Here is a 13,444-nt window from a genome sequence, read left to right on the forward strand (position 1 = left end):
CGTCAGACCTCTTTTGATAAAGAGAACAGCCAAAAGCAGACTTCACGGTAAGATGGACGATTGATTCATCACACAAAAATCTCAGTCCATCCTAATCTATGTTCATAAGTGTCTGTAGTACATTTAGATGGAGAATTGCTTTGGCACATACATTAATATTGTCGATGCATTTTAGTGACTTGCCATAATAATCCTATGTAGTGTTGGATATTTTAAAAATAAAAACTTCTACAATATTGTATTTAATGCATGAAATTTAGTTAGAAATTGCAACTGTTACATGTCTAGTGAATCTATTCTTGTTCCTCCATGATCAACTTTCTTTGCATTTTTGTAGTTTTATGTTACTTGTTCTATTTCTATACCAAATTTGCTGATATTGATCCGAGATTTTGGACGTTGCTGAATAGAGATGAGTGAGGAATTTTCATTTCCGGTGGGTGTCTGATAAAATTGATGTGAAATGTCATCTATCATACTTGGAAGTTGGCACAATTGGCACCCAATTCGGCAAATGATGATGCTTTGGACTTTGTCACATCAAGATAAAGCTGGGTGATGTCAATTTATAACTTGTCGGCCACTTGCAAGAACCATTTTGACTAGATTGCCTGGAGAAGATTTCTAGTTCTTATCCCATTGAGCCACCATCACACTCTTTATCTGCTCTTTTTTTTTCTTTTCATTATAAATCGGTCTTACGTAGATACCTTAATCAAACAACATCGATAATGTCAATCCATTCAACATTAGATCCTCGGGTTCAACTAATTGAGATAAAAAAATTAAGATTTTAATTCCACATATATTATCTAATAGCTTAGAGCAAAACGAATACAAATTTTATTTTTGTGACGAGAACATTTAGCATTGTTTTGGAAGGGGAAAACCTACTTGGGTGGTGAGGGTGACGTGGCCGCTTGGCATACGGACGAGAACCCACCATGCGAGATGTGCCATCACCCCTGTTTGCTTTCAGAATGATCCGAAGCAGCGTTAATGCTGAATTATGAAACAAGATTAGCAGTAAGAGTTGATGAGTGCCAAAATAATAAGTGACACAAAGCTTTATGATGCCATGTCACTTGATACACATAAAACCTAACTCAAAACATATGCATGATTCTGCTAGGCTAATAAGGTCGGAGGTACATGAATCTTTTACTGTAATCGATGTATATAGCGTGTGGTTCAACAAAAGTATTGAAGGAGCATCTCGGTGATGTATATGATCCAAAGGATACACAGTGCATATGAGAAACCAAAGAAGAGGCATACATTCATTTGATGTAGTGTGGAACAAACTGCTGTGCCAAGTCTCGTACATGGCCTGCTTCAAGAAGGTGCACAACCTGTCTTTCCACAAGTGAAACTAGTTACAGCAGCTTAAGTGAAAGTAAAACAACAAGAAAAGAGAACACACATGAAATTTAAGTCACTATTAGCTCCATATATTATATTGATGTCAATAATGCGAAAGCAAGATAAAAGTCGCACAAACAAACATCAGAATCATCTGTCAAACTAGCCGAACATTTGATAATAGTCCAAGCAGCTTGTAATTGTTAGGTCCCTAGGAAACCAACTCGCTATTTGTTTGGTGTTCTTGAGGATTTCAGGATGAAGGCTGCCAAGTGAACTGTATGTTTCTCTACTTTCTTCAGGTAAACAACATCGATGTGGTAATAGGTGGAGTACATATAGCATGAGCTTTTATGTGTCAGTCATAAAACACAAAACATCATAGGTATGATACGACAGTCTATCTTGCCAGCCCCACATTCTCTCAATCCATTTAGATTAAAGGCTTTACTCTTAGAACACTGTGATCAGAAGGGTTAGTTGCAGCTATAATCAGGGAAGATTATATAACTTCGTGTTTGACCACCTCAACATTCAGGTCCAGTATTATTCATTGCAACATGAATTCAAAAATAACTGAAACTAATTTGATGATCCAAACCTTTCAAGGTGATAATATCTGATTAATCAAGATAGAAAATGATGTTTTCTCAAACTCCTTGTCATCGGATAGCTTCATATCATAAAAAAAACATCTCAAGGACAGATTCAAACTACCAACCTTAATTCTGTCATATTAAAACGATCTGAATAAACATTCAACTATTGAGAACACTTCCATAGAAGCGGTAGATCATAGTATTGTAACATCTAAGTTACCTTCTAATTCAAGTAAAGAACTCTGTTATCTTGTGATGTCCAAATATCTCAAACTCTTCTATGCTCTACTAGTTGCCCATGTTGCTTAGTCTTCCTTTAAGGGGGTTGTCGTGTGACAAGTGCATAACTTGAAGTACCTTTGGGATTTAGATCTTTTCTAGTAAAACTTGAAGTAGGTTGTTCAACAGCCTTTACTGATCCTTGTGTCTGGTACTGCACAAGTCCAGCCCTAAATTGTTCTCAACCTCCTTATGATAAATCATCTGCTTGCCACTAAAGTACCCAGCCTATCCATAACAGTGAAGCCGACTTCTTCCTAGTTATACATGCCTAGTAAATATATATGCAGATGGATATATCCATCAAAAATCAATCATACAAGGTAATATACTATTTTGCTCTTAAAATAGAAATTGCAGTTAAAGATTTTAGCTGGCTAGGCAAATTAACTGAGGAATTAATGGTGCGACAACATACAATTCAATAATCTTGGCTCCAAGAAAATATTGCTCCAAAATTACCAAAATGTTCAACCATAGCTTGTATTATGCAGTTGTTTGAGGTTAAAGTACATGATTGTAAATTTACTAACAATATGGTGATTATCATGCACTAAAATTATTAACAAATGTACTTTACCAGTTCTGCATTCAGAAGGCCAATTCTTGGAATAGATTATCTACAAGAATGGAATTTCAAAAAACCTGAGTCTAGAAAGCAGAAATCCTGTTGCAAAAGTGCTTTCTGAACTGCATCAATCATCTATCAACCAAAATCACTACTCTTACGTGAACTAATTGAAGAATTATAACGATGAGGGTCTAAAGACAAACCTCTCCAATGGATGGACGCATCTCAGGGTTTCTCCTGACACAAAGGAATGCTGCTCTAGCCAAATGGTAAAGCTCATAAATGTCATAAGATTCTCCAAGGCGGGGATCGATAAGCTCATGTAAAGCCAGATTTTCAACTAGTGGCTCCACCTACAAAATATTAAAGACCACCAATTACACATGCTGCCATCTGACAAGAAACAAGAATTTAAATATAGTAATATGCTCATACCCATTGCAATAGATGTTGGTGATGCCCATTCGCTTCATCAAGTACCCTACGTCCTGATATCAGTTGAAACAGTATTATTCCAAATGCATAAACATCAGTCCTTACTGAGACAATACCAAATTCAGCATACTCAGGTGCAATATACCTACATTCGATCAAAAATAGTTGTCAGCATGAATAAATGGAAGGTTCAGATAAAACTGTCAATCAGCGCATAGTAACCGACAGAAGCTCCCTACCCAGATGTGCCTAGCACTCTCGTTTGGAATGAATCACTATTGGACTTCCATTTAGCAAGACCAAAGTCCCCGAGCTGTTTAAAAGCAGACTTCATCATACAATGCTCTAGGCACTGTGTAAAGATATAAATGCAAGTGATCTTTTCTCTTACAAACAAATAAAGTAAGCTACATGAAAGATATGCAGGTTGGAAATAGTAGCAAAGGACCAGAATTTGAAATTAATTTCATTATATTACGTGCCTTAGGCTTTGGGGTGGCTATGGTAGCCCAGCAAATGAGGATATGACTAACATGAGGTGAAAATATATTTAGATCTTAACCTAACAAGAACTTAATCTTTTAGTAAGTTCAAAATTAAAACTACATGAAAGTGAAGAGCTTCTTTTACCTTTTGTATAGTAAATTCTTTGTAGCACAAAATTAGACAAGGATGCAGGGTGTCAATATCGAAGTGGATGCAAGTGTTCTGTTGTTTCATAATCCCCAAATAAAAAAGACCTCTCCTTTGAAGCAGTAGAACAAATATTTAAATGAATTTTAAGCTATTTATAACAGAAAGAGAAAGCATGAGAAGAAAAATGTTTGACATAATATATGGAAGAACTTTGTGCATGCCTAGATACAAGGGACTAAGTGTCACTTGATGTAAAAGCAATTTGACAGTTCCTCGAACTAAGTGGCAGTGGTTTTGTGTGACAGAAAGTAGCATACTACATCCACATCACCTAATTATTGTGTCCACTTCTGCCAGATTTTGGCATTAAGGATTTTTTATCCACATCAAAGCAACTTGTTCTTGTTCACATAATGAAAAAGCAACATTTGAAATAGTTTGAGTTAAAGCAGAAGCTAGTGGATATAAGTGATGAAGCAAATTACCATGGGAACAAAGTCATGCGTAAGAAGAATATTTCTTGGACGCAAATCTCGATGAATAATGGGACCTCCACGGCACTCTTCATGTAGAAAACGGAGACCTTTGGCTATTCCCATAGCGATAGCATATCTTTGGTGCCATTCTAGTAACTCTGCAGGTTGACCTAATTTTTTGTTTAAGATATTAGTATCAATCTAAAACCAAATTCTGGTAGGTTACTGATTCATTGCATATAGCTGTTAAACTACAATATAACTGACAATTTATCATTTTAGTATGCAAGCAATAGGTCATATTCAGTCCTATATATCACTTACTAAACAGATGCCAGTGAAGAGATTTGTTGCAGATATATTCATAAACCAAAATGTTATATTTCTCCTTGCAACAATAACCCAAAAGCATCACAATATTTCTATGTCTTGCAAAACTTAGAACATGTACTTCAGAAAAGAATTCAGTATATCCTTGGGTGCTTTCTTCTTTTCGCATTTTTGCTGCAATAATCTGGCCATCTTTGAGTTGGCCTTTGTATACAAGACCAAATCCACCTTCTCCCAATAGATTCTCTTTTGAAAAATCAGAAGTTGCATCTTGAATCTCTGAAAAGCGGAACTTCATAGACTCTTTGATATAAAACATTGACCGTAGTCCACAAGTAGCACAAAGAATTGGCTTTTCTAAGAAATCATGCTGAAAAACATTTTCATTGTTGCCCGCCAGGACCTTTGCAGAAAAGAGACTTCTATGTTCTTTGGAACTCGTCCCTGTAAGAAGACACGCTCGTTGTTACAATAAAAACTTGGATGAAAAAAGAACTTCCAGCTAGTAGATTCCAGCAGACAAGTAGAATAGCATATTAAGCTATTGTAGAATTATAACAAGCTATAAAGCACTCATCATCATATTGATTTTATCGAGCACAAAATTACGGTATTCATTATACAACCAACATGAAGTATAAAATGAAGGCTACTTATTATGTACTAGAGGATACATGCATACAGATTCAATCAACTGTGGCAGTTTGCTCAGTATTCCAATGAACTGAGTTCACCCTTCACTCAAGGTTTTTCAATTGGTCCTGGCTTCACACCTAAACGGCATGTGAATTTTTCCTTGCAACCTTCCAATTCAGAGTCAGCTAAATCCAGCAGCATTCACAGCAGATATCACAGAAAAATTGTACAAAAAATTGCAGGTCATGAAACGTCAAAACTAAAAAAGATTAATTATGTAATTAGAAGATATCATATGAAAACTAGAGTTCTAAATTTCAATGTGTACCGCCCAGTATGGGCGGTATGTACCGATCCGAGAGGATACTGGTACGTGAACTACTCTCTACTAAGCGGCACCAGTATTTTGATTAGTACCGAGGTGTACCGATCGGTACCGCCTCGGATTTTGACTGTTACCAAGGTGTACCAGTCGATACGCCCTGACATGGTAAGTAAAGGTATTTTTAAGGTTTTAGAGTATATTGTCAGTATGTCTTAACGTACCAATGGTACATACTGTTAAATTTCAGATTTTGGTGAGAAAATAAATTAAAGAATTTATAGGCTAATATGTTTTTAAGATAAGGAACATAGGAAAACTTCGATTATGGGCTCGAACCTTTGAAGGATAAATTATCGAAGCAGGAGAAATAGATGTTGGGTCGGAAAGCATCATATCATAAATTGGACGTCGAGCCAGAGGATTGGTCGATGTGCTGAAGGATGGACTTCATACCATAAGTTCGAGCATCAGGTAGGAAGGATCAGGTATTGCGCCAAAAAGATCGGATATTGTAGGAGGTTAACATACCGATAAGAGTGGGAAAGGACGATGTGTCGGACGTTCGGATGAAATACCGGATGAGCAGATGACATGCTGAACAACGTGCTAAAGGCTTCATGATTGTAATTAGAGTGGTTAAGTCCTGATCGAAGTCGTTTGGAGTCTAATTGAGTTGGTTTTGGGTCATAACCATGGCAACTTAATTAGAAGCTCATTGGGCCTATTGGAAAGTCAATTCGGTGACCTGAGATTGGCCCAAGCGATGGTACTGCTTGAGAGTCGGAAAGCACGAGTTGTGCTTTTCGGGAGTTTTGGCGATAGTATCGCCTAGGACGACAGTATTACCGCCTAGGCTGGCAATGGTAGTTCTAAAGCCCAGATTCCCAGGCTCTGTTCGGTGATAGTACCGCCAATACCTCGAAAACTCAAGGATTTGATTTTTTGGCTCTATTTTTTAAACCATTTGGGGTCTATAAATACCCCACTCATACTTGCTTGGTGTATGAACGAAAACTTATGATTTGAAGTGTGTAAACTCTCTTAAAAAGTGTCGAGTCTCTTCCTCCTTGAGTTTATAGGTTATACTAAGGAGGAGTGAGGTCTTTTCTTAAAGAGATGTGTGAAAGTTCTTTCGAAAGGATTATAAGGAAGGTAGTTGGTCTTCGCCCATTGAAAAGAAGATCGGTAATGAAAGCCGATGGTCTCGAGGGAAGAGGAATCGAGAGTGGACGTAGATCGGGACGACTAAACCACTATAAATCGGTCTGCATCCTTTTCTTGCTTTCCCTTATCATTACTTATTGATTTACTCACTACTCTTACTCACATTTTTAGTTAAACACATTTCCGATACAGGTTTTATCAATCGAAATTTTCAAATCAATACTTTATTTCGAAAGCACTAATTTATCGATCCCCTTCTTTGTGTTTTTATGATCCTAACACATATCGGTATGTACCATACCGAGCAAAGTTTGATACGTTGGTACGAACCGATATTCAAAACCGAATGAAAATCATAAAATTCTTATCATTAAAATTCTGAATATCATTCCAAGATTGCACAATTGTGTGACTACCGAATGAAATGAAGGTCAGGAGATAATAATATAAACTTCCAAAGAAAGAAACAATTATGCAAACAAAACCTTGTAATAAATGGTAGAGGTCCACTCTCACGTACCAGATTGCTTAGATGAAGACACAGTCGTATCAGATGCCAATATACTATAATCCCAGGACCTTCCAGGGGATGAAGATATCATGCTTGACTTTGGCTTCAAGGCATTGGAGCAATCTTGGGCAGTTACAGATGCATAATAGTCTGCAGAATACATCAAAGAAGACAAATTGGTTTGATTCTCCTGCTGGTTATCCTCCTGTATGTTTGAACTGGGTTGAATGGTTTTCCAGACAGAATAAAACTTCTGCTCTAATATTCCTTTACTTGAAGAATTTGTTACGAATGGCTTTGGCACTTCAATTGATAGATTATCACTGATCAATGCAACTTTGCAAGATATGTGTTTCATATAGAATTTCAAATCCCTTCGCAGGTGTCTGTCAACACATGTCATTATTACGATTTAGTAAGCACTTAAGGTTGAAATATTAAAAGGAAAAAATCATAACAAATTTTGTGCTTCCATGAGATAAGAGGAAAAAGAGGCATCCAGGACAAATAACTTGCACTAGCAGCTGTTTGCATGGCTTTTCTCCATCATTTGAGAAAAAAAAAGTGGTATACTGAAAAACCAACCTGTATTTACTGGTCCAGGCACATCCTGGTAAGTGGACGACCATTTCTCAGCCCAAAATACAGTTTTAGAAGAACATGGTTCAATCATGATTCGGATGGTTCTTTCAGTTTTGTCTCTGTACTAGATGAAGGAAAATGAGTTTTGGCTAGTACATCTATTTCTGCTTTCGATAATCCACTTGCTAAGTGAAGTGAATCAATCATGCAAACCTGTATACTTTGAGGAGCAACTTTTAGTGGAAACTGGAACCTAAACCTTAAAGTGGTTCATGAATGAGAGATTCAAGTCCCGAACATAAGGGGATAATGATCAGGAGGAGGAGGTGGCGGTGGTCCTAATCGGATATACTATGAGACGATTGAATCACAAAACCGATGCGGTGGAGGAGAGGATGACAAGGATGCCCAAGTACCTAGAACTCCAATCAACTCCACCTCCACCAAGAAGCAAAGGGCAGACAAGCTGAAATCACTTTCTTTCCTCTTGGTTTTTTTTGGCTGGGCCTTTAATCTTCCTTGTGGTTGCCTATACAGATATACTGTACCAAGCTGCTAGCAACAAAGTATCCGGTATGGACCAACACCTAATCCTTCCTCAAATCCTTTCAGAGGCTCAATTATTCAATAGAGGTTGAGATGCACTAGTTCAGTGATAATTTTTTTTGTCTATTTGACAACTGACAAATTCACACTTCCTGCAGCTAGCAACAGTTGGCTAATATTTGATCTGTTCAACTAAACTACAAACTCCATTTTCTAAAACAAAATTCACCTTTGCTATTGAATAAGACAAGTTTGTGCAGTAAAGACTAAAATTTGAGGCATAAATTTCATGCATGTTATTTTTAATAACTAAGAAAAATATGTGGTGATTTTATCTCAACTGCATCCCAAAGAAACAAGCAAGCAACCTGAAATAATTTATTTTATGATAGATTCATTAGAACCCTACCGGAATTACTAAGCTTGTTTCTGGTCCCACACACATTAGCATGAAAGACTTGCCAACACATAAAAGTTGCGACTCAGTACACAGAATGAATTCACTAATTATACATCAGAACAAAGCTCTGTTTTCTAAAACAAAATCATTTTGTCACAATTAAAAACATATGTCCCAAGTTGCAGCTTGTTTACCAATCACTGCTCTTATGCCCTCAACCTCAAAACGCTTGGCATATGGAACCAATGATCCAAATTTATCAAATTTAAAAGTTCATTGATTATTGTTAAAATGGTACTCTAAGGATAATGAACGAAATGCTAGGAGAAAAGGCATCCATGTAAACCAATTCAAACTGAATCATGGCCTCAATGTAGAACTAATTTGATATAGGGCTGTCACAAGCAATAACAAATATATGTCAGAAGTAGCTACCTTCAGCAGAGCGAATTTTATATAGATTATTGATATGACATATTAAGTACCAGCCAAGCATTATTAAAAATCTATGTAGATCTCTCTTGCATGCATATTTCCAGAAACAGAGCATAAGTAGTGGGAGCCCATTGGTTTAATGCAAAGTTGCAAACCATTGTTTCAATTGATTGTTTATAAACATGAATACTGCACTCAAAGGGCATACTTTGAAATGCAAATTCATTTAGTAGCAACAAATGTTATAATACAATATAAGAGCCAACGGATATATATATATATATATATATATATATATATATATATATAATCTCTATTGACACATCTAAAATCTCTATTGATTCACTTGCATTGAAATAAGAATCTAAATAACACAAGCAATTATTAGCATAATACCTATCAAGTATCACCCAGGAGGCTTTATTAGAAACAACCGCTTGCAGAATAACAACCTTTGCTGGAGTTCCGGCAGTAATTTTGACATTAATGCTGACCTAGCACATTGATCATATGATATTAAACAGATACATGAGATATAGTTTGCCCCTTTTTTTTACACCCTCTACATATTGGAAGGTGAAAATAGATGCATAGCCACATATATGAATGAAAAGGCATCATTGCCTTGTTGAACAAGATATATATCGATAAAAATTGAAGAACCAAATAAAATTAGCAAGAACCAAATTTGGCTTCTGCAGAAATCCTTCAAGCATTCAAACATGTGAGATGCATTTATAAGATGCAGATAAAGAATTGCAGCTAACCAAATGTTAACTTGACAATGATTTTTTGTGTTTTCCAATAGATGCAAGATTGCATGACAGAATAAATCCAGAATCCAAAGTGGAAGAGAAGATTCAGGTGGATATCATAAAATGATAAAATAAGAGAACAAGAAGATGTAAATCATATATGTGCCTCAAGTTGAAGATGCTTGACATGAGTGCTTATGCTAATCCCAATTGATTCACATGTACTGGAAGATACATTAAGTGTCACCTCAATAAAACTCATCATGGTAGAAACTCTGCAAATGGTAAGTATCGAAAGTAAATCACCTTACAACAAATAAGTAAAGGTGTTTGTTCCAAATTTGTTGCTATTACCGCTTCATTGTTACACATTTCAGCACTCTGTTGAAGCATGCTCTCATATTTATCAACCTTCTTTGAGACCTCCTCTTCAAGTGCCCAAAAATTCGTCCCACCAAAGGAGTCAGCGCATGCTTTTGTCTGATATCCCACTAAATAGAGCAAACAAACTGACTCATAGTAATCAAGAAAAGAAGATAATGCAACACATATTAGACACTTAACATTGTAGCTTTTTTATTTTATTCCCTTCTAGAACATTATGTTATTCCCTCCCAATTATGGTTTACATGTGACAACAAAATAGTTCAACTCATCGTAGAAAGTAAAATTACATAACGCTATCCAACTCTTTTGCCAAAATACATGCATAGTTGAATAATTACTTGCTTTCGTCCAATAATGCAGCAACCATTTTCACTTCAGTCTACAAATGCTTCTTCAGTATCAATTCTATCCATAATTAGATATTTTTCTAGCAAAGAAACAACCCTTGTATACTCTGTGAACAATGTCTGAAGCAATAAAATGAATGCTAAACTAATAACTGACAAAGAACAGAAAATTTAAATCCGAATTTATAGCTCAGTGGAGAAACACGAACACAGTGGCTAGGTTTATTGGCAGATAGTCACCAGGAATTTATTCAATATACTGCCTAAGGTCATCTGATTGACAAGTTACACATGTTTTTGTCTTCAATTTTTGTCAATAACCACAGAAAAGCAACATCAAACATTCATGATCTTAATCGGGAGAATATGTAAGTTCTTACCCCTGTTTTATTTAAGCATAACCTCTTACCTTGTGAAGTTAAAATCACAATTGACATCTCAGCTTTTCCGGAGTTTAATAATGCAATAAGTTTCTTTTAATTTGTTCTATTAGTCATACTTCCACTTCAAATAGATAACTAAAACCCCAAAGGCAACACTCAGAACAGTTAACAAGGGACAAAACTACCAACCGTATTAGGAAAGACTCATGACTTCTCTACTTTCCAATAGTATTTTCTAGTTTTCATCTCCATTTTTTTATCTGGTGAGAAAAAAAGAAGTTATGTTTACCAGTCATGGCCTAACTAGTGGTATGGCTTCTCTACTTGCTGGATATGAACTCCTCGAAGACATTTGCTGCTGGAGGGCTGAACTCAATGCAATCAATTGGGCTTGGAAATTTCCCTGAAGAAAGGGATAACACATCTTGAAGTTGAATCAGATGCAGAACTTGTTACTAAAATCCTCAACAAAGAGGATAATCCTTCATGACACTTGATAGATTGTGTTAAGAACTATTTTGAGTCTGGCAAGCTGTTTTCAGCATTGCACTTTTGGTCATGTTTTCAGGGAGAGAAATCAGAGTGCTAACTGGTTAGCACATTTTACGAAAACCTCAAGTCTTCTAGTATTTGGAGGGGATCTTAGCTGACTTTGGTCAAATTTTGTGCTCCGAGGAGCATAGTTTACTTTGTATCAGGCTTTTGATGTAATATAGTTTCTTTTTTCGGGGGAAAAAATAACTGGTGGTAGCTACGAGCAATGTGGTGGCGGTAATGGTGATGTGGTAGCGGAGGTGGAGAATTTCGAAACAGTTTTCTTAGCATTACGAGGCACTTTCTTGATTAATTCAAGCAGAAAACAATAAGAAGAATGTGAACCTCAATCTTACTGGGGTTGGTGACGGTGTGGAGGACGCCGAGGACGAGGAGGGTGTCGCCGCCGCAGAGGATGCCGCCCCTCGTGCGGATGGCACTCACGATGAGTCGGAGCTCAACCTCGTTGTGGTCCCTTGTGGCGTCGCAGGCCAGGATCACCACGTTGTGCGGCGGCAGCGAGGATCGGCGCTCCTCCTCCTCCTCCTCCATCTGCCGCCACAACGAGTCAGCCGGTCCCTTCTCCTTCCTCGTCTCCCTCTCCTCCTCCTTCCCGCCCCGGCTACTAGGGTTCGATCCCCCACTCCGCTCCTCCATCTTCCACATCGAGCCGATCGATCCCTCCTCCTCCTCCACATTAGGAATCGATCCGTCTTATGACTTGGCACTCGGGATCGGAGCATCAACAAATATTCGAAGGATATCCTTCGAGGATATTCGGAAGAAGATTTGGTTGGAATTTGGAGGTGTCTGGGGATATTATAACGGCGCCTGCCGGCCGAGTGGGGCGGCGAAGAGAAAGAAGAAGAGGATGAGACGAAGGGAAGAGACATTTCCATGCAGCGGGTGTAATGACATGTTACACCTCTTTAGCATGTCTCTCTTAGATTTAAAAAATAAACTTTTATAATTATAAAAATAAAATATTTAATTTTATTTATTCTATTATAAATGAAAAATACAGTACGTGCGTGAATTATATGAAAATGATAGATAAAAAGATAATTTTAATTATAGTAACAAGCTAATTATAAATTACCTCTTCTAGTTAGATCTTTTTAACGTCTCGATCTATAAATTTAAAAAATTATATTAAATTATCTATAATTACTAAAGTAAAATATTTAATCATATTTATCCTAATGTCATCCGTTTTACTGACGAAAGATATAGTATTTATATTATGATAAAAAATGATGAACAAAAAGGTAATTTCAATGATGGTGGCGGATAGTGACAACATGAGTGGCTGTTTGTGGTGATGGTCAATCTTGTCCATATCAATCTGAACATCAACGATGAGGAGGAAGAAGAGGGAGGTGAGATATCTATGTCGGTACCACACTGTTTTGTCTTCTCTTTCTCCTTCGATATCGTTTTGCATCTGTGTTGATGCTATAAGAGGAAGAAGAGATAGATGAGGCATTTGCATCATGGACAATGAGGAGGAAGGAGGAAAAGAAGGCAGGTGAGGTAAAGCGATTTATTCATATACTATATCTTTCGTTGGTAAAGCCGATAGTATTAGGGTAAATAGGATTAAATATTTTACCTTCATAACTATAGATATTTCAATATAAAATTTTCAAATATATGGATCGAGATGCTAAAATAATTTAATTATAGGAGGAAATTTATAATTAGTATGTCATCGTCATTGAAATTATTATTTTTATCTATTATTTTTATGT

General features: G+C 36.7%; 1 protein-coding gene across 11 annotated transcripts; it reads right to left on the reverse strand.

The window, feature by feature from the left end:
• Positions 1 to 771: 771 nt before the first annotated feature.
• On the reverse strand, positions 772 to 12,586 carry LOC135584332 (serine/threonine-protein kinase CDG1-like). 11 transcript variants are annotated; one of them, XM_065154833.1, is made up of 11 exons: positions 12,050 to 12,584; positions 10,349 to 10,533; positions 9,684 to 9,781; positions 7,334 to 7,710; positions 4,683 to 5,132; positions 4,368 to 4,528; positions 3,486 to 3,598; positions 3,247 to 3,391; positions 3,015 to 3,164; positions 1,279 to 1,352; positions 772 to 1,002 (listed from the first exon to the last, which is right to left on the reverse strand). In XM_065154833.1, the coding sequence occupies exons 1-10, from the start codon at positions 12,357 to 12,359 to the stop codon at positions 1,281 to 1,283; spliced, it is 2,061 nt and encodes a 686-aa protein (XP_065010905.1). In that variant the 5' UTR covers positions 12,360 to 12,584; the 3' UTR covers positions 772 to 1,002; positions 1,279 to 1,280. The 11 variants fall into 11 exon arrangements, 10 of the variants coding, with proteins under 10 accessions (XP_065010905.1, XP_065010911.1, XP_065010912.1 ...); XM_065154839.1 differs by adding an exon at positions 11,449 to 11,562 and having other exon boundaries at positions 772 to 1,352; positions 12,050 to 12,065; XM_065154840.1 differs by adding an exon at positions 11,449 to 11,562 and having other exon boundaries at positions 772 to 1,352; positions 12,039 to 12,053.
• Positions 12,587 to 13,444: the final 858 nt, after the last annotated feature.

This window comes from Musa acuminata, chromosome BXJ3-6 (genome assembly GCF_036884655.1).
Source record: "Musa acuminata AAA Group cultivar baxijiao chromosome BXJ3-6, Cavendish_Baxijiao_AAA, whole genome shotgun sequence".
In the NCBI taxonomy this organism is placed as follows: domain Eukaryota; kingdom Viridiplantae; phylum Streptophyta; class Magnoliopsida; order Zingiberales; family Musaceae; genus Musa; species Musa acuminata.

What these genes read in the sequence shown, in the direction of transcription:
- LOC135584332 (XM_065154833.1), bottom strand. Translation starts at nt 12,359, where the DNA reads ATGTGGAAGATGGAGGAGCGGAGTGGGGGATCGAACCCTAGTAGCCGG. An exon ending in CCACACCGTCACCAACCCCA is followed by an intron (nt 10,534 to 12,049) that starts GTAAGATTGAGG and finishes TGCTCTATTTAG; the next exon opens with TGGGATATCAGACAAAAGCA. An exon ending in TCTTCACTGGCATCTGTTTA is followed by an intron (nt 4,529 to 4,682) that starts GTAAGTGATATA and finishes ACAAAAAATTAG; the next exon opens with GTCAACCTGCAGAGTTACTA.